The 20,672-nt window shown below is 42.3% G+C and overlaps 2 protein-coding genes across 2 annotated transcripts in view; one reads left to right on the top strand and one right to left on the bottom strand.

The window, feature by feature from the left end:
- REP15 (RAB15 effector protein) overlaps nt 1–112 on the top strand; it is a 774-nt gene extending 662 nt beyond the window's left edge. The window contains 1 exon segment of the mRNA XM_010078733.1: nt 1–112. This exon segment is cut by the window's left edge and continues 29 nt beyond it. Coding sequence (XP_010077035.1) covers nt 1–112 — 112 coding nt within the window.
- A 6,071-nt stretch (nt 113–6,183) lies between these two features.
- On the bottom strand, nt 6,184–20,263 carry LOC104465613 (NADH-cytochrome b5 reductase 3-like). Its single transcript, XM_010078734.1, has 9 exons — nt 20,207–20,263; nt 19,852–19,983; nt 16,216–16,288; nt 13,229–13,335; nt 11,752–11,881; nt 10,663–10,746; nt 10,437–10,522; nt 8,140–8,239; nt 6,184–6,531 (listed from the first exon to the last, which is right to left on the bottom strand). The coding sequence occupies exons 1-9, from the start codon at nt 20,261–20,263 to the stop codon at nt 6,359–6,361; spliced, it is 942 nt and encodes a 313-aa protein (XP_010077036.1). The 3' UTR covers nt 6,184–6,358.
- Between the last annotated feature and the right edge of the window lie 409 nt (nt 20,264–20,672).

A 20,672-nucleotide genomic window follows, 5' to 3' on the forward strand; every position in this document is an offset into this window, starting at 1 on the left:
ATTTGTCACGAGTACTGACAGCTTCCTGCCCACAAAGGACATGTTGGAAAACTGCCTCGGCGCAAAAAATGGACTGAAGGAGGTGGGCAATGTGTATATAAACTTTCAGTAAAGCTCAGGTTAACAGCAGTGGCTGCCTGCATGCTGGCACCAGAGGCTGCGTGGGGCTCAGCTCTTCCTCTCTGACTTTTCTTCTTGCACACCATTCCCTCCACCCCCTTGTTTCCCACCCTCTCCTCCACCCATCGCGCTCCCTTAACTCCTGCAGAAGGCAGGCTGAGTCAGTCTCTCCAGGTTTTAAAACAACAGGACGTACCTGCCAAAAAAATGTGTTTATAGAAGGCACGTCATTTTTCCAGAACATGTTGTTCGCCAGACGTTAAATCCTGACTGGAGCCAATGAAAGCTTTATCGCCCCGAGCCTTTGGGAGGTCATGGTAGACTTGACTCGCAGCCTTTGTTTCCTGTGTGGCAGGTTTTTTTCTGTAATTGGAGGCTGAGGCTGTAAGAAAATGTCCTGGTGCTCGTCAGAAGATTTGCACTGAGTGTGAAGAACAATACAAGGACTTAAAAATGCTGGTTTGGAGGCAGGAGCTGGTTCACGACTCGGAGGAAAAGCCCTTCCTGGAGAGAGAGAGAGAAGTGGGCTCTATTACAAACTATGAATTACCTGCCTGTTAAACGCAGATCAGTGCCAGGCTACGGAGGGCTGCAGAGCTGTGGCTGAAGTGCAGCCACAGGATTGGTCCCAGCCACAAAGCCTGTTCTTGCCGCATGGCTGGGTCAGGTCAAGGTGTGACAAAAGGTACTGGCAGGTGTTAAAGGAAATGGAAAATCAACCACCAAGGACAAAAACCTGGCTCTGGAGACATTGGTAGGAGCTTTTGCTTTTCAGGGCATTAGAGGCAGCTCCTGACCACATGTGGCAGAAAGCAAAAGGCGGGAGGAGGCAAAATTATTTCACTTTGAATTTTTTTTCAGTAGCGTAGCAGCTGACAGCTTAACATTAATGCACAGATTTATTCCCTCAGCTTTTAGTGGAAGAGCCTTTTGGGTTGCACACTTGCAATTACTTTCGTCCAGCCATTGTTAACCAGTGGAGGAAGACCTGATCAGTTTTCAAACTGGTAAAAACTCGCTTTGTTTATAGCTAGCTCAATAGTTCTGTCAGGGCAAAACTCCTCTGCCTGTAGTTTTCTTATAATTTTATTCATTTTTTAACAGAATAAAAGTTAATTTCAAAAGCTCATTTATATTTTACTATTTACTGTTGGTGTTGTAAGATGGGGCAGCTGTGGCAACTAAGAAACAAAGGCTGTTATTTACAGAGCCATTAAAAAAAAGGTGTAAAGAAACTGCAGCATCAGTGCCAGACATTTTTGCAGCTTTCCCTGGTGTAGGCTTGGAGGCTGAAAGGTGAACTGAAACAAAAAGAGTGAGAGCTGTGAAGTTTTTGCTGAGTCACAAATGTAGCTGAGTATGGGAGACTTTTCAGTTTTGAAATAGTTTGTTGAGATACAGTTGGGTTAAAGAGCTGGCATCATTGTATTTTTGTGTGTCTAGCAGGGGGTTGATGGGACACAGGGAATAGTTCTGGTGTTTTACGTAGAAAACATGTATAACTGGGGGAATCTGTGCAGAGTGAGGCCTCTATGCCCATTCAGGAGGGCTGGGTTTGGGGTGGTTTTTGCCTTTTTAAAGTAACAGCATAACCAATACTGAAGTTGGATTGATTTGTTTATAAAAGATCATCAGAAAAGCTTGAATTTTGCATTAAATTGGTATCTTTCTTACTTATAAAACTAGTGTGTGTCTCAAGCTATTCAGTTCTGTAGGAGTGCTGTGTCTCTGAAAACTGGTTGGGCTCTTTCCTTTGGATGTTTTGCATGCTTTTCATCATTGGAAAGAGAAGGGTGAAAAATCATCATGTCTTGACTACATAGAGTTTGAACTATGGAAGTTACACAGTGGGGCAGTTGCCCATTTGGTTCGTGTCCTCCAAAGTGACTCTGCTACCTCAGAAATTATATGTGGGCTTGGTGTTTATTCTAGGAGCCAGGGTACATTGCCCAGGCTGTGCCACACTCTTTGCCTGGTTGTCTTGAGGGTTTTAAGTCAGGGGCCTGGGCTGCCAGTGAGGGTGGGAACGGACCAAGTCTCCGTACTATGGATAAGAATGGTGAAGATGCACAACAAAGTATGTAACAGTGTAAATTTGACTTTGTTCATTCATTCAGCCAAGCTGAACTGGATTCTCAGCTCAGGTGACTCAGAGCCATACCACAAGCTCCTGACTGCACTTACAGAGTTACCAGGTGAGGTGCTGACCTCAGGCAGTTCAATCCCATGGTAATTTGTGTAATGCGGTTAGTAAAAGCAAAGTGAAGGGTTTGGGTTATGCTGGTTTGTTTGGTGTTTTTTTTCCCTCTGGACATAATTTGTTCATGTATAGTTTAGTATATATAGCTTTTATAGTTTATACTGTACTTATATTGTACAGTGTATAGTTTAAATAGTACTGTGTATAGTTTACACTAGACTGTAGTTGAGCTCACAGAAGCGTAGCTCAGCAAAGACAGGCTTCTGTCAGAAGAGGAAACGCAGCACTGCTGCTTCTGGCTGGGTAGCTTACCCAGGTGGGTCTTCATATAAAGCAAAAACAGCAGATTACCTCACCCCACCCTTTTTAAAGAAATTTTAATTTAAGAAGCATGATGAGTTTATCACAGGGTACAGACATGCCCCTTTCCTGGGTCCACAAGGAGTTTCTGATTCCAGCAGAGATGACCTGGGCCCGTGGTGTGAGTGCCACTCCAGGAGGGCGTCTGGCATAGCCACCGCCCCCCCACCCCCTTCTGTTAACAAAAGCAGCAGCGTGGCCTGTTACCCAAGTTGGGGGCTGCACGGACTCTACCTGGCAGAAGCCTTCTACAGCTGTCCTGTCCCTCAGACAGATGGTGACCCCTCTTCCTCCTTCCTGCCTGGGCGATCCATCACCAGTGCACCTGTAGCTGCTTTCTCTTCCTTTTCACTGTCATGTCCCTCCCCGCCCCCCGGGAGGATAAAACCTCTCACTCCTTGCTGTACAGACTTTCCCTTTACACTGCTGCAAGGACTTGTTTCTATGGTTAGCTCAGCATGGGATGCTGCTTGATAGCATCCACTGCAGGTGAACAGTTGCAACAGAGATTATTTGGTTGGAAGCGACGCACTTGCAGGAATTTGCTGCAGCTAGCTGCCTGTGTATGCTCCTAACGCCCATTGCTGGGAGCCAGGCTCAAGCCAGACAGAGACCAGCCTGAGGCAGAGATCTTGTGACCGATGCACTGGGAGTGCTGCATGCTGACTGTAGCAAACCTGTTTAAAAACAGGGTCCAGTTCTGTAAATTCAAACCGTGAGGTGGGGTGGCAGGCAGGGCACAATCCCCAGAAGCACGAAGCAAGCGCTACTGCTACCCCCTTATGCTGCTCAAGCAAGGAATGCTGCAGATCCAGATTCCTGTGCCCCAATCCCTTTTTGCTGTTCCCCCACTCACACTCCAAGGTATGTGTAAGAAGTTACAAGCCTGGCTCTTGCGCTGGCTTTGCCCAAGCAATGCTCCTTTTCTTCCTGTTCACTTAGGCAGGATCAAGAGAAAAGCTCAGAAACAGTATGAGGTTCCTTTCTGTAAACCAGGTTATTTTTACCAGAACCTTTCAGAGGATGCTATTAAACCCCTGAGGCAATGTGTATTTCCTTATCTGTCATCCAGTGCCTTGAAAGATTAAAGCAGAGCTCCCCTCAGCCATACATACAGGTCAGGACTTGCTTAAGCAAAGTGGTCACACTTCACCACGTGTATCCCAGCACCCAGAACAAAAAGCTGCTTGCAGCTCTGGCCCCTGTGGCTGTGGCAGAGCTAGCACCAGCCACACATCAGCAGATGCACAGCTGGGACTGCTGTAAGACAGATGAACTGGCTCAAGGGAAAAAAAAAAAAAAAAAAGATGCAAACCCAACTTCTATGACTGTTTAACTGCTGTAGTACAGGACCATCAAGCAAAAGGAACTGTGACACAGTTTTGTTCCAGTAGATTATACAAAAATCCCTCCTTTTATTAAAAGAATCTCATATTCACAAGGAAGATCGACAAAGTAAAGGTAAAAAGAGGAGACTGGAGTGATAGGGAGAAAAACAGAGACAGTTTACTCCTTCACTGGGGATCCAAATACGGCAGTTTTCACCGAACTCAAACAAACAAAAGAGACAAGCACTTGGGTAAACAAATCTAACACACTTTCTTTTTTTTTTTTGAACCTTCACTTTCTAGAGTGTTTTACAATTACAGTCACTTATGGAGTTGAAGACAATGTGCTAAGTAACACACAGGTGGTTCACCTGCAAGGTACTTTATTTCTTACACAGCTATGAAAAGCACCAGTAACTGAATAAGCAGAGTAAGTAATACAAAATAGTTGGTGCGTAACCAGCTGGAGTTACATTGTACAAGAAAACATCATTAAATACAATCATCAGGAAAAAAATCTATGTGTATCCCACAGTGATATAAACCAGCAGCAAGATAATTTCTCTCATATTTCTGCTTTTTGCCTCCTAAAAAATGGACTGAATCCTACTTGTTATTTGAACTTTGGAGCATAGTATTAAAGAACAAGTTTCAGAAGCACACATCAAAAATTCAAGACTTCAGAGGCAAGCATCTAATTAATAAAATAAATTTAATAACAGTATTATCCATTCAAGGTTCCTTAAGTTAACTGTAGTATCTTTTTCTCCTTTTAATTCATGCTGAAAATTAACCTTCTAAGTGCCCAGTACCCATCTGTTGTACAGGCACAAAAGAAAACATGGCAAGCTATAACCTCAAATACCTACCTGAATCTTTATAAGAAGTTATATCATACATCAACACTTGTAGCTAACTAGCATCCACATTACTTCATATATGACTAAACATCCTGTCGGTCGCTCTGATTTCATCGCCAGAACAAGATTTTTAGTTTCATAGATTCCTTGCAAGACAGCTCTTATCTCAGCAGCATCTCTGTTGTTTAGAAGCAGAAGGTTCTGCACGCAGGATGCCTTAAGTTTACTAAAGATTAGGTAAAAAAAGGCTGCTGTAAAAAAAGTATATTAAAAAAAATAAAAGATCAGAGCTATAGTAAACAGCATCCAAGAAACAGTTTTAGACTCAGTGAGACACTTGAATTTGCTGTCAGTTTGGTGACTTAAGGCTGTTCCCACACATCCTTACCAAGCAAAACCCTTTGGAGCTTTGCCTGAGCAAGACATGCAGGCGCATCCCCCGACTGTATGCATACTGCATCCGAAGCTGGGCTACCTGCTGAAACCCACCCTGGTAATGAAACCTGAGCTCCCTTTGTTCCAAATCCATCTCTGGGAAACAGGAAACTAAAACTAGAACCAGTTTTCACCCAGCATTTTTTTCACTGCACAGGACATGCAGAACAAATGCTTTTGTACTCCTAGGGCACCATCCACTATTTAAAAGTAAATACAAAAGTTAGGGGGTTTTTTCAGTATTCCACACAAATACAAGCAAAAAATTCCAGCTATCTGTGGAACAGCACACAAAGCCACCTGCTTTCTGTAGTTTCTTTCATTATTCGGGGATGAGAACTGTAACCAGCTAGAAAAGTGTTTGCATTTAAGAGAGGCTATTCCAAAATACAAAGGAAACAACTCTTGTATTACTGTCCACCTCTCTGTTTTGAGTAACAAGGCAGCTTGAACAACTTCATACATCAAGGGTTAATTGTCATCCTTCAACTGAACAAGCATCTTCTTTGAGCTTCTGATGTTGCAAAGATTATGCATACAAGGCAAACACTCCTGGCCCTCATACTGTAAAAGCTCTGTAAGGATTAAAATTTGGCATAAACAAAGTGAATAATCCAACACATTCATTATATTTTCATACTTCATACCAAATAAAATACAGGGTGTGCACAGTGTTAGGAAGCAGGATATTACTGCCATTTGATTACAGTGCTAAGAAAAAGTGTGACTGAGTGTAAACGACTGTTTACTGCCCTAGGCAGCTGTCCTGTCCTCCCTTGAGATGGAGTATCATCTTTCTACACACCAACGACAATAGAGCCCAGCACTAGGCATCACTACCTTTCCACAACACAGTTGTTTCTGTGTGACATACAGTACGGGTTTAGTACAGTTAAGTGTACGTGTCTTACTTGCCAGAGGTTCAGAAAAAATTAAGCATTTTTAATGTAAATGTAGCTTCCCAGCACTGTGCATCAGCCGTTTCTGTTTGTCCTGTTCCCCATTACATACTTTTTCTTCCTTTCTACACAAGACCACGGAATTATCAGTCTTCTTTAGAAGGAGAACCTCATGTCCTTGGTGTAGCCCAGCTTGTCCAGGTTGGGAATGCAAGCATACTGGATCATTGGAGGAGGTCCACACATGAGGATCAGAACATCGTTCTGAGGTGGAGGCAGGTGGTCTCTGATCATTTCTTGGTTCACAAATCCTTCGCTGTATTCCCAATCTGTTAAAATAATGGAAGTAAGGGAAGAGGAACAAGGAAAAAAGGATAAAAAGATAGATGCAAGTCACTTTAGTATGAAGAGTGGGGGTTTAGGGTTTTTTTGATAATATTCTGGACTGAAGTATTTGTACACTCCACTCACATTAGCATCCTCAACACAGTTACGCTACATGGAAAAACTGCCACTTCTGCTTTTAAGATGCAAAACTGATGTGGGGAGAAAACAAGGGATAACTTTTACTAAAGCTTGCTGAAAGCCCCACGGAAATCTCAAGCAGAGCTGTGAACAGAGAATGAATCTTCTCAGCTCCAGCACTGTGAAATAACAACGTCCATCCTCCTTACCCTATTGTTTACAAGTTCTCCAGGGGAAATCTAGCTGATGAAGTTGTTCCTGGTAGGAACACTCATAGTGCTAATCAGTTAATACTAGGAATCAGGTTTACCCATTGCATCCCCAGCCCTGGATGCAAAAAGATGCTGACCCAAACCTTTGGGCACAGTAAGACTGACACATTTTTCTCCTGCAGACTATCCAAAAATTTCCAGTTTTGGTCCAGTTTCGGGTACAGTAGTAAAAGTCTGCAGAACAGGGTTGAGAGGATCTAAGGAGGAACTTTTATTGCAACTGTTAAGATCAGCTCACAATTCACAAATATCAAAGAAAAGGAACAGTGATTATACCTGAATCTAAGCTGCCTTAGAAATTCCAGGAGAACACTAACTGCAGAAGATAACATGACAGCAGCAGACTGTGGGGACTGCAAGACCTTTCCTCTCACCCTAGGGGAGGCATATTCTTGGTCCCAAGGTACGAGAAGGCATACAGCTTTTCCTTCTCTTCTCCAAAATACCACTGAATAGGAGTGTGAAGCTATCCTGATGCAGGTGGGCATGATGAGGAATGCTAAGAAAGGACAACGACAAGCAATGACACAGAAACTACTTAGCCTTTTCACAACTTAACTATTTAGCCTTTTCTTCCTCAAGCTTGCACAGCTGCAGGAGGCACATTCAGCTAGCTCATCGTCTCACCTGGACGTGTATCACATTATCTTTAAACCCGGACTGCAGCAAGCAGGAATTGTATTTTTCTTGAGAAACACTGTTAATATAAAGGCAATTCCACTGCCTACGAAGATCAGCTACCATGAATTCCTGTAAAATGACAGCTAGGTAGGAGTCTGCACTTGGCTGCATCTCCATGAGATCCAGTGCCTCTGACACTCCCATTGCAGCTGCCTTGATGCATGCTCAAAACACGAGACAATAAGATAACTTGTTATGTCTGTGGGGAAGGAGAATGGAAGGTCACCTTGGATGGGAGTAAATAATGGTAAATATTCAGGTGTGGTCATGGGAGGAATGCTGCACTACCATTCACCTGAGGTGAGCTTTGTAGCTTTGGAAACACTGCCTAGTTACATCTAGAGTTTCTGTTCATCACTGCATGAAGAATGCTGCTACTGGATGCATTCAGACACGACTCATTAAGCAAGAAAGGAGCCCAGAAATATGCATATGATATAGCACATAGCACGCCTCCTGTCAAACACATGCATTAATACTCCTAACAAGCTTCAGTGGAGGCAGCACATTAGGTCTTACTTTCAGGTGGTCTGTCCAGCGTGTACCAACACTTAAAGCGACTGGGATTCTCAACCTGGATCTCCTCTAGCTCAGAACGTAACAGGATATCCTTCTGAGTCTGCAGGATAAGGAAAACAATGATTACAGACTGCATTTGAGTGCAGCCCTCAGATGACCATAGAGCACAGGCCAAAGAGAGAAAATGCTAGTTATTTCCATTATTATCCCATGGCAGAGCTAATAAAAAGGTTCAGAACTTTGCCAAATCCTGACCATGCAATGCCTTCCCCCTAAAAAATAAAACAAAGCAAAACCTGTATCAAAACACAGAACCTTCACTTGTTCAGGGAATTAGTGGTAGCATCAGAAGAGTAAAGCCCTATTTTAGCACTCCTATTACAAAAGCAATTTTAATCAAAAAAACCATCATCTCTCTGCCCCTCCATACTGTGCCATGCAGTCAGGAAAATGCCAAGTTTTTCACCTTTGCTGCTTCAAATTTCAACACCACTGCCATATGGAGACTGCTTGGTTTTTAAACAGGATGTGGAACCACAAATAACCAAAAGGGTATTGAGTTCTGATTGGAACAACAAATGTTACCCAGGATATCAAGTTCTGCTCCTCCCTGATGCAATCACTGAAGGCCAAAAGAAAGCCTTATTCCCGTAAGAGCAGCTGCAGTTTGGGAAGGACGGAAAAGGGTAGAGACTAAAAGTGGCACCATCCTCTGCAGATCTTGGAACTTGGCACTGTGGACACCACTGTGTCTGTTACTGTGGGGGTAAGGAGGAATGTCCCAGCAACTATTGCCGAGAAGGTGCCTATTTCTGGATCTGCTGTTGCGTGTGTTCCTGAAAGGCTGTTACAGGGTCTCACCAACTCAAAACATGCTAGCCAGAAGCACAGTATGAGCCCACGTACATTGTCATCCGTAATCCAACAGAGCTCTTTCAGGAGGGCCAAAAGAAAAGATCAGCAAAACACACTACAATATTAAATATGAAAAAACATCTAGTCTGCAGGCTTTCTTGACTGACCATTTGTCACAAGGCTGCTTTGTATTTGTGCAGTTACTGGGTACCAGGACTCCTTAAAGCCAAAGATTGATGTTTACACAGGCTGTTGCTAATATGCAGGCAACTGTTCCCCCAGTCCTCCCTGCAAGAAGCAGTAGGTTTTCTAGGTTGCTAAAGCAGCTCTAGTGCTGTATTAGTCATTCTGTATTACTTATAGCAAATCCTGGCCCTTCTGCCCTGATATGGACTGTACTTTATGCCAACTCCTAGTGCTCAGCAGAGACCAGCTGCTGCAGCCGCACCAGACAGCACCAGAGGGCAGCTGTCAGGGCTCTTAAGGAGTTCTTAACGTAACAAAGCATCAGAACAGGACATCTGTTGGCACCTCGATCATAGCTACTGGATAGAAAAATCTGTTTATAATTCAGATATTGTACAAAGGAAATGAGGACACACTGAATATCAGAGGAGAGAGGAATGACAGAGGAAAGCCTAAAGAAGCTAAAAAACACAGGCATGCAGTGAGGTTCATCAAAAATAATGTCTCATAATCCAGAAAAGAATCTTCATTATGATGGAGAAATTTAAAAGCAAAAGGATTAACAACAGAACATCAGGCTAAAAAGGGGCATTGCAGTTCAGAAGCAGACCACCACTTGGGTTGCCTGGTCATCCAAGAAATCTTTATCGCAAGGATTTCATGGATGAGAGACCTTCCCTTTGTCCAGCATGGCAGTATGATACACCTCAAAGAGCAAAAGAAACACATGAAGAACTGACAGAGGGAATGGAAATGAAAGGTGACAGCCATGCAGAATCACAGCTCCATAGCTGAGGGAGCTGCTGGAGACCAATGTTAATTTTAGCCCCACCTAAGGTATTCTCAAATGAAAAGATTCCCCATACAAACCCTGCTGTGAAGTTGGGAAATTACAACTGCTGAAGGAGGCAGATGTCCACCTCCTTCATGTTTCCACTAAGAAAGACACCTCTGAAAGTCTGCCTAAAAGCTTAACAATGTGCACAAAGGAATGCAGAGTTTTAAAACATCTATAAACTGGATTAGAATCAGAGCAACGAGACACAGGAAAGCAAGCATGGGCTGGGAGGAAAGCGGCAAGACCAATTCATTACAGTACTTTTATATAGGAAGTTTTCAAAATTTCAGTTCACTTGGAGAGGGGAGCCTCAGGGTTTGTGTTTCTGTACTAGGCTTTCTCAGCAAGAATTTAATTTGCTGAGTGGAGCTTTGTCAGTTAAGTAAAACTTTATAAACAGAAACAAGGACAGAATTACCTGATTAGCAAACAGCAGCTGACAAACGGTAGGGTCATCTTTGTCTTTTATGATTGCTCGAATGATCTGCAGCATAGGTGTTATCCCTGAAACAGAAAGGCAAGTCAATGATGAAGGAATGTGAAGGAGCAAAAGAAAATGCAAGTCAGCCCATGAGAGAAAATGTGAACAAACACATCTACCAGCTGCCAGCAGAAACCAAGGATGAATCTTTATATATACGTACCAGTCCCACCTGCAATCATCCCCACATATTTCACTTTCTTAGTAACTGGTTCTGCTTTCTTTTCAGGCCGAATAGCAAACTCGCCTGAAAGAAGAGAGAGAGGGAAAACATTGAAGAAAGCAGGAAACAGGGCCCGTGATCCCTTCCCAGCACATTCATCTAACTGACTGTTTCAGCTCTGTCAACCACCACCCTCCATAAAGCAGGAGCAGGAGACGGACAAAGGCGAAGACGTCATGATTTAAAACAAATCCTGAAGGATTATTGGAAAGTGTAGAACATGCGATGACAACATCAGACACTGACATGAGTTATTACTTATTCCCGACTATAGCATCAAGCCATCACTTCCTATATTTCTATTTTCTCAGCTCCCATACCCCCAGTGATGTTCAGAAGCGTAGATTCTGGAAACAGTTCTACACAAAGGAATTAACCTAATCAGAGAGCTTATCTACCCCATGCAGATTCTTTCAAGGGAAAATCTGAAATACGCAGGGTATTTTTTTTCTATATTTCCTCTTTTTGAGATTATTTGCCGGTTTCAGCTAAATCTGACAGAGTTTGAAATTGCCCAAAATGTTTTATTTGTTGTATTCACATCTCTCTTCATCCAGGATAACATGAACACAACACACGAAGCTCTGGAAAACGATGTGTCTGAGTTCTGCTGCTCACAAAACTGCCAGAAGTTTTTTGTGACACACTTGTGGCTGCACTATGCCAAAGTGAGATATTTTATATTGGCATAAAAGTACTTTCTACTGATAAAGTTCATTTTCACTTGGGAAATTTGCATTGGACAGCGTAAATACCAAGTATTTTTATCAGTGTATAAACTATGTCTATACACAAGCAGGGAGAGAATTCCCTTCTTTGAGAATACTATCAATAACAAGCACTTTTATAGTCTTATGTCAATCCCTCTCAGGATGATCGTTGACTTAGTTAAGACACTTGCCATTTCTTTTGTGCAGCAAAATACTTGAACCCATCAGGAAAAAACTGTTACCACTATTACTACTATTTTACCATGTTTTGTCTGCATTGTTTACTCTGGATAAACTACATCTTCTGAGTCAGGCTTGCCTTTTCCTTTGTAGACAAGTAGGCCACTTGGTCCCCTGAAGTCAATAGTATCCCCTATTTTCAGGCTGTCTAAGTACTGAGACATCTTCCCTCCATCAGGAAACTTTGGATGGACACCTCTAAAGTAGATCTGTTAAAAATAACAATGAAGCAATTAATCTCACATCTCAAAGATGAGCATTTGCCCTTCAAATATTTAGGTACCCATACTCCTCATTCAAAGAAGACAATTACTATGTAAAGAAATACTATCAATGTAGATTTGACTGACAATAAAAAAGAAGCACTGAGTTTTCTAATAAAGATTAAAATGCCATTATTGACCCAATTTTTATCAGATTAGACAGACTGGCAATTTCTCCACTGTATTTCTGCAACATAGCAAATATCTCTAAATAATCAAAATTATCTACACCCAAGTTCTAAAGAGAAAAAAAAAAAAAGGAGAAAATAAGCCACTGTGATTTCAAACAGAAAAACTTCTGAGAAAGAAACCTGACAGCTCAGTTCCAAAGGGATATACCCAAAACTTCTTGGGATGCCAACTGTTTGCACCTCAAAGAGTAACCAAAAAAGTGGATACCACCTAATTGAACATTCAGCTATTCACCAACAGGTACCCATGGATATAATTACGTTGCTGGAACTGTGCGGGGTTTTTTTTGTTTTAATTCACATGGGTGTGAAAGAGTTCAAGTTGAGACTAGCTACATTTTCACAAGAACAGCATCATTTGCATGCATGGAGAGCCACACTAGGAAGGAGTCTTGAGAAATGTTCCTGAGTCAAAGTGTTACATTTTCCCTTGTCATGTCTTCAGTGTGCAACGCCATGCTCATGAAGATAGGTAGGTAGAAAAAGGCAAATTCACATCGAGCTTAACAATAAATGAATAAAGTGTTATTAGTTGTAAAGAAGAAAAAATTTAAGATTAAAATTTTAAGAGAATATTCATGCAGATATTCAGGTTTTAAATTCCTGTCAGCTTTAAATATATTTGCACAGTCTAGCTACCAAGAGACAAAACAAAAGCACATTATCACAAGACTCAAAATCACATTCTTGACAATTAAATCAGTAATTCACACTGTCTGGATCAGTAATGATAATGATCACCACTCTTCATGATCATTATGACCATATCACATTAGCTTCAAAAGACGCTGACAGCTCGGGTGAGGTTAATTCCTTCTTTCAGAAGTGTGTGAACACCTGCAGGTCTACACAGATTTCGGAAAATCGCAGTATACCAATACAGAAAATTATGCTGCTTCTCATGAGATAACACTCACTAAAGAAGTGCTTGCAAAATGCCATATGGATTGTAGGTAACTGCAGATCACTTGTTAACAATAGTGGAAGTCCGCAGTGGCACATACCTGAACAGAAGACAGCACATTTGACTTCACGTAGCACTTCAAGTGTAAAGGTGGGCTCAGAAGTTGCACAGCCTGGGAAAAGAGCGTGACATTCTCACCTTGACAACAAGATCCACGTAGCCTTTGTCATCATCACTGGAAACTGGAGTGTAAGGTCTAACAACCAGAGCTCCATCAACACGTGCAGACAGGTAGATATGCTGTCCTGTATGCAGGGAAGGAAAAAAAAGCAGTTTGCTTTCAAAAGCTTTTTCTTTCGGTGGATGTACTGAGTTGGCATGGACTGCAAACGCAGTCTCAAAGTTCTCCTAACTACCTTGTTTTGGGGCACCACTTCTTCCTCTCTCATTTTCCTGACAGTATAACACCTTGCCAGAGTTGTTAACCATGCACAGATTCTGCCTGGAAGGGCTGACAACTCTACTGCTAACTGTATGTGTCAATCATGTCTGTTCTGATAGTTTCATGCATTAACATTTACCAAAGCCCTAACTGCACATGAGGTCTTGCAAAGATCTGGTATGTCTCTCCTGTACACAAAAGTGAAAAGCGCAAATGAGGGGAAAACTGTCAAGTACTGTTCACATTTCTTTATTAACAGGTTAGTTATAAACTGCTATACTTTAGTTACAGCTGTTCTTGCTTTGACCACAGATTGCTCATGTCTACCAGGAGGTCTTCTAGCTGCCATTGCTAAGGCTGTGTCCTTAGCTGGGATAGAGTTAATTTTTCACAGAAGCTGGGAGGTGGGCATAGCCAGGGGGATATTCAATGCCATGTTGACATCATGCCCGGGATATAAGGGGAAGCTAGCCGGGAGAGGCGTGGGGGTCTTTGTTTGTCTTGCCGGTGAGGTGTTTCCATTGCATCAGTGTTTTCATTGTATTCTATCTCCTGTCTTATTATTATATTCTCCTTTTCTCTTGTTGTATTATTAAAAATCTGTCGTTACCTCAACTCATGAGGTTCCACCCTTTTTCTTTTTTTTTATCCTTTCCCCCATCTTACCGGGAGGGGAAAAGGTGGGTGGGGGAGGGGAGGGAGCGACCGCGTGGTGGCGGCCCTGACCCAAGACAGGCTGCCTAGACATAAAGCAACTTTCTGTCCCAGCTATCCCTCCAGCTTAACATTTGAATGTAGCAATCATGTTTCAATGTCACACATTCACTGAACTCCCCACAATAGTTTCAGTTCTCAATGTCTATGGTTTTGATGAAAAAAACCCTAGAATTAACTCAATTGAAAGGTTTTCCTATGAAATTCCAACACCCTGAAGAAACCCAAGTGAAGAGTATCTAGGGGGGATTTGGTTTTCATAATTTTACCACAATTAGGTCAACAGAACCTACTATCTTTTAAGATGGAACGCAGCTCTCCAAAGACAGTGCAGCTTCTCTGCCTATTACATGAACCCAAGCAGGGGATTCTACCAGGAGCTGGGTGGCCAACCTGGAGGGCCAGCAAGACAAACCAGTGGATGACTGAAGACGTGCTACCTGGTGACTTGGGACCCAAGCAACCATAACTGACTTGAAGCTGTACGCAGATATAATATAAGGGTGACTCAAATAATGCTCTCAGCAAAGCCTATCCACACCTGGTAGCACAAGTTCCCTGCTAGGGAAGAGCAGAAGGGAGCTACAGCAGTAGCCTCTCGCTCCTCCTCCAGAAAAAGGGAGGCCTTGTCACCCCCTCCTCCAGGGACAGCCCCATGGTGACCACCGCAGACTGTGAACCTGGACAGACAGGACCGCTGTTGGGGCATGTCTCACAAGAATTGGTACAAATCCGAAAAAGGTGCTCGTCCCAAAAGGAGAACATGCTTTATGGTCTCACTTGTTAGAGCTTTACCCCATCGTGACAGGACAGCAGCTGCTGGCAGCCTCTGTGTGGAGCAATACACAATCCCATTCTCCCTCAGCATGAATCATATTTTTTCCTGTAATGCTCCAACTGGTGGTAAAAAAGAAATGCTGGTGCTGGACTGAACATGCAGAGCTCACGCCAGCATCCGTCCCACAGCTGCCAAGCCTGCTGCTCCCAGTTACCACTCTCACCAGGTTTTCAGCTCTCTTTGCTTCCCAAGTCTTGCCCAGTAAACCACTCCCTCTGTCACCCACAGATTAGCCCCTTCGGGAGCATGACTATGCTGCTCCTGGGAGTGGGCAGAGCCAGGCACACACCTTCTCAGGCTACGCTGAAAAAACTTGCTGATTTACCCTAACCTTATTAAAACACTGGAGGAAGTCATGGTATCCGGCAGGGCAAATGCACCCCAGATGGCTTCCTTTCTGTTAGCACCTTGGACAAGAGCAATTAGAGAGGTGAGACAGCTCAACCCGCAACGTTCATTAAGGAGAAGGAAGGGAAACTAGCTTTGCCCTCTTGGCTGCTTAACAGGATCATGAGAATAATATATCCCAAACAAGAGGGAACCTAAACACAATGGACTGTAATGCTGGAAAGGTGCTGAGGACCATCACGAAGCACGTCTGATCCACAGATCATTGCAACAGGTTGTTAAAGCAGAAGTCCCTATTAAACACAAGTCACAATTAAATTCTCTTTGTATAAGGAGTAGGAAACAATATCGCTAAGCTATTACGGAAGGCAACACGCCATATGGCAAGGCCTAAGGAAACATCTACCCCACAATGATTAATAAGTTCCATGAGACTGGCTGCAAATTCAGAAGTGAGCAGATCATCTGGTAAACCACATGTGTTAGAGGAGAAGTAGCTGTGAGCACTGCCTCAGAGGATGGAAAATGACCACAGAGACCAAGCACCATAGGAAAAACACACAATGGAAAATTGAGACTGGAAAAAATACAAGACCAATGTTTGTTTCTATCAGCTTCACAGGAATAAGCTAGATATACGCTCTCTGCAAGTACATGAGATTCCAGACCTTGCAGATGACTCACAGCATGAGGATAATCTTGAAAAGCTCTGAATACCAGCTCAAGCCACGTGGACAGAATTTGAAATTCAACAGTTTAAAAAGTAAGGAAAAAATCCCCACGAAATCACTTATAGTATAATTAACAACACTTGGATTCTCAGTAAGGAAAGACAGAACGTACCTATAGGGAGACCCAGAACGTGATCCATGGAAGGGAGAGCAAATCGAAATCTTCTTGTGTCATGACTAACTTCCTGAAAGAGGAAAATAAAAAGAACAATCAGCTATGTTGTTGGGATTTAATGTTTGTGATTTCATTTGTAAAACAAATATGCCAGTCTGGCTTCCTGCAGGACTAAACATCTGGCAGAGAGCAGCATCCTAACTTTAAATTTTTGCATAATGCAAGTATGAACTCCTCTGAATGTGGCAATCTTGCAGAGGTCAACCTTTCATTCAAACTCCCTGAAAACTTAACTTTATCTCAAAATATTTTAGAAGTAACATGGAAGTAAAAATAGAATTAAAACAGACAAATGCAAATACTATTTTGATGTATATTTAAATGTGAATAGCAAAACTTAATAAGATACTCAACTCCAGATTAAGACTAAATGATAATTTTCTAAATAGCATGAACATTTCTATCACCTTTCGTGAGAAGGCCACAAGATAAAAATTAATCGGTTCTTCAATTCTCATTTAAAGTTTAAATATGTAGGAGTTCAGGGCCAAAAACTTTTGATGTTGACATCTCAAAATTAGATGAATTAACGATTTCAACATAGAAGATTATTTCAGAAGACATTAGTGGATGTCAAGAAGATTAGGAAGTAGCAACCTGGTCCCCTTTACTATGCTAAGAGCCTCAAAAATATTTTCCCCATAAAAATTTGATTAATCCCTAATTAAAATTGAAAAGAGCACCCTATTTAGATAAGAACTTTACTGCACTTTGTCTCTGTTACATGGATGCCATTCAGCAAGTCGTTAGTCAAGGCTAGATTAAAGATAGCCTTGAAACAGGATGCAGAAGCCATTTCTAGCATGAGGTCATCTCTGCTGCATTCCCCAATGCCATCATTTGGCATTGCCCTAAGCACCTGGAAGCCCTTGGCCTCTGGCTACCAGCACACATTTTTGTCTCATGTTGCAGGTGCCGAGAAGTTTTCCACCCTTGCAACTGCAAATGCAAAGCTGGAGAAGTTTCTGCAGGCTGGTGCTTTGTTGAAGCCACTGAAAGGCAACAAATTAATTATGCTTGCCGCTACAAAAAAAAAAACAAACCCTGAGGTTGTAGGCTTTTCTAAGGCATAAACTAAATTAGCACACCTAATTATATCATGATAGTTTTTTCCTATGCTAAACACTAGGAAGCAGACTTGTGTCCTGTTTGTTCAACAGAAGGGAGGTACTGCATACTCAGTTTGGACAGATGTTAACATTTCAGCTGGTGGGTAAAAGACAGCAGAGGAAGAAAGGTTTCTGCTTGCAACAGCTCAACAAAATGATACATTCAGTTTCCAGCTTTCATACATAAAAATCTAAGCTTCGTTAAAAGATAGATATATGTCAAACTAGGCATTCTCTCAACCAGTGCTTTTCAAACCTCAGACTGCAGACACCTAAAAACTGTTTCTAAATAACTGTGGAATCCTTCTGAAATTTCACATACATGTATCGCTGTATGGCAACCCAGCACATATGACTCAGTTTTCCATTGCAATTACCGGTCCATTTTTTTTATCTGTCAAATTGGTCTAAGCATTTCCTGCCACTTCCCTTACTGGGTCCTTTGCTTGGGCCACAGTTCCCTAAGAAAACTTTCTGCAAGGCCATACTCTCAACTATATCATCAAAATTCCTCAGGTTAAAAATTACAACCTCCAGCTACTCCCAAAACAGGGAATTCATTTGTTCATTTTTTGTTTCAAACAAATAATTTTGGTGCTCTGCTGGTGAAGGTATCAACAGTTTCATAGTCACAAAAAGGGAATGATAAATACCAACGTGGTCATGGGAACAGCAGAAACTTTTAAAATATGAGGATCTTTAGCTAGGCAGGACAAGCAAAAGAGCAACTCTACAAGGTAGAACCAGTGTACTGAAATTCCTCTTGCAATAGAAGGTAAATTCTAGCCAACCACACAGATGTCTTGAGTAGGCTCCACAACCACATTAAGAGCCACAATTGTCTTCCCAAGTTAAAATATTTTTGTGTAATGACAGATGTTTTAAAATTAAAAGTTCTCATCTACTTCAAATTAAATGGCTTGTAAAGACAAACCAAAGCACGTCAGAAAGACTGATTTCATCTTTCCCAGACAGGTGACTATGGCAATGTTAGGAAGTTTAGTACCAAAGATCAAAGTGTTTGCACCAGATGTTTGGCAGGATGTTAGAAGCTACTAGCACTTATTGTACCAAATTACTATTTTTCAAAATTAACTTCTGTTTCCAGGACACATTTCTCACTTAGGCAAAAAATTATATACATTCATCAGTCAAATACTCTCAGTTGATCAAGGTACCACATGCAGCAGCACTTGACCTGGTTATATAAGAGCTGTTCCTCCATCAAGATTAAAAAAAAAAGCATACAAAAAATAACAGCAGAGAAATATATCAGCATTTAGCAAAAAAACCAAGTGAACTGTGAATTCTCTTCTGTTACAAACTGCTACAGCAGAAACCTGCAAGTAGCTTGATTCTCAGAAGCATGTGCAGTGCCTTAAGCTTCCCTCCCCTCCTGCAGGTCAGGCAGACTGTACCTGCAAGCACGTGCTCCAGATCTCATGAGACAGTGGGGCGTATATAATAATAGTGTTGTTGCAGTACACACGGGAAATAAATTCAGTAACGCCACCCAGCCCAAGCCATGGGGAAGCTTTCAGTTCCCATGAAGTCAGGATTTAGAATGACAGTAATCATTTTCTTTGACAGACAGAACAAATGAAAGCCAAACTATCAGTGCACTCTCTATACCTCACACAGAGCTCTGTTCCAGTCCAAAGTCCTCTTCATCAAAACTCTTTTGATAACTTTCTGACTAGCTCATTGACTTAAAAAGTCAACACTAAAAATACCTTCGGGTGTGACTTCACAGCCAAAAAGCCAAGTTTTCTCTCTCATGCATTTAACAGTGAGTTTATCCAAGGGAAATCTGGACTTTTCACCTTTTGTGGCTTTGGTCCCCTTCCCACAAGTTGAGTTATCAACTTCTGATAGCAAGATCCACCCCTGAAAGGGTCATGACTTTCCTCTGAAGACCCGATTGAGCAGCCCAGGAGGTACAGTACAGCTTCTACTTTTAGCAGAGAAAGAGAAGCTGAGACAGCTCAGGTCTGTCACGACTACACCATTTAAACACCTTTCTTCCTGTAACACATCAAAGTACATAAATCCAGTAACAGAAATCAGTATCAACATACTTCTGACAAATACTATGCTGGATGTTACTGACCACGATAAAACTCCCTGCTCTGCCTGACAGCATGACTTCTGTTTCATAGCCAATCCAGCAGTGCAGAGTTTAGGAATTTCTGCTGATGTACTCCATGACATGAGACACATCTGAGAGAAACTACAAGTTTGGTAATTTCTAAAGCAGCAGCATTTGCCACTCTAACTTCCTTGGAAACAAGCTGCTTGCAGAACTGCAGAACTCGGTTATACTAGGCAAGGAACATTTATAAAGAAGTCCTCTCCTTAAAATACAAATACTTGCCCTGCTGCAACATTACCCAAGATTTAAGAAGCTATAAGCATTTCACAGTATCCAAGGAGAGGTTGCGCTCAGCACTGTACATGCTCTTACCTCCTTATCAATCAGCCTCAATGCATACTTCACTTCAGGATCCTTCAGAGTAATCGCAGGATGGGGATTCCTGAAAAGCCTCAGGATGGCGGTGTAGATGTACCATATTGGGTATGTCACAACCTGACTCAACTGCAACAATACAGAAAGAGTATTAGACACGTGTGCGTAACAAGAGGAAGTTATTTTGGTAAGAAGGAACATGGTAGCATGACATGACATTCTAACCACCCAAAAACTTGTGTTTCTTTGTACTAATATAAGCAGGAAAAGGAAGCATTAAAAAAAACACCAGCCAGTGTAACACACAGATTTGCTTTATGAATACGTGGCATTACTCCTCCATTTGACATACTGGCAGAGGGTTGCCAAACCCGGCAGCTTGACAGAAACAAGGCTGTCGCAGCTCCATGTCCCCAGCTCCTCACCCTTAGCGAGGCTGAGCACACCTGTCCAGCACGCACATGTGAACACACATACACAGCACATGCCCAAATATACACATGGCTAGCCATGCTGATCAAAACAGACAAATGCTTAAACAAACAGCTCCAATGGCCTCATCCTGCTCCCCTCCCTGACCGATCAGGATGAGGGTCCGTTACTGGGAAATACACATAAACACGTGTACACGGTGGATCCACCAGTAGCTGGCTTAAGTCTTCGCAGCAGCTGTCCCTGGACTCCAGCCTCCCCAGCTGCTGACATATGGATGTACAAGGCACTGTTGCACAGACCCCTCCACAAACCACCAGGTGTGCTGTTGGATCTCCCAGTAACTGGGGGTCTCGCACTCAATCACAGACCCCAATCTCTCTGTG

Source organism: Pterocles gutturalis, unplaced genomic scaffold, assembly GCF_000699245.1.
Source record: "Pterocles gutturalis isolate BGI_N339 unplaced genomic scaffold, ASM69924v1 scaffold14528, whole genome shotgun sequence".
Taxonomy (NCBI): domain Eukaryota; kingdom Metazoa; phylum Chordata; class Aves; order Pterocliformes; family Pteroclidae; genus Pterocles; species Pterocles gutturalis.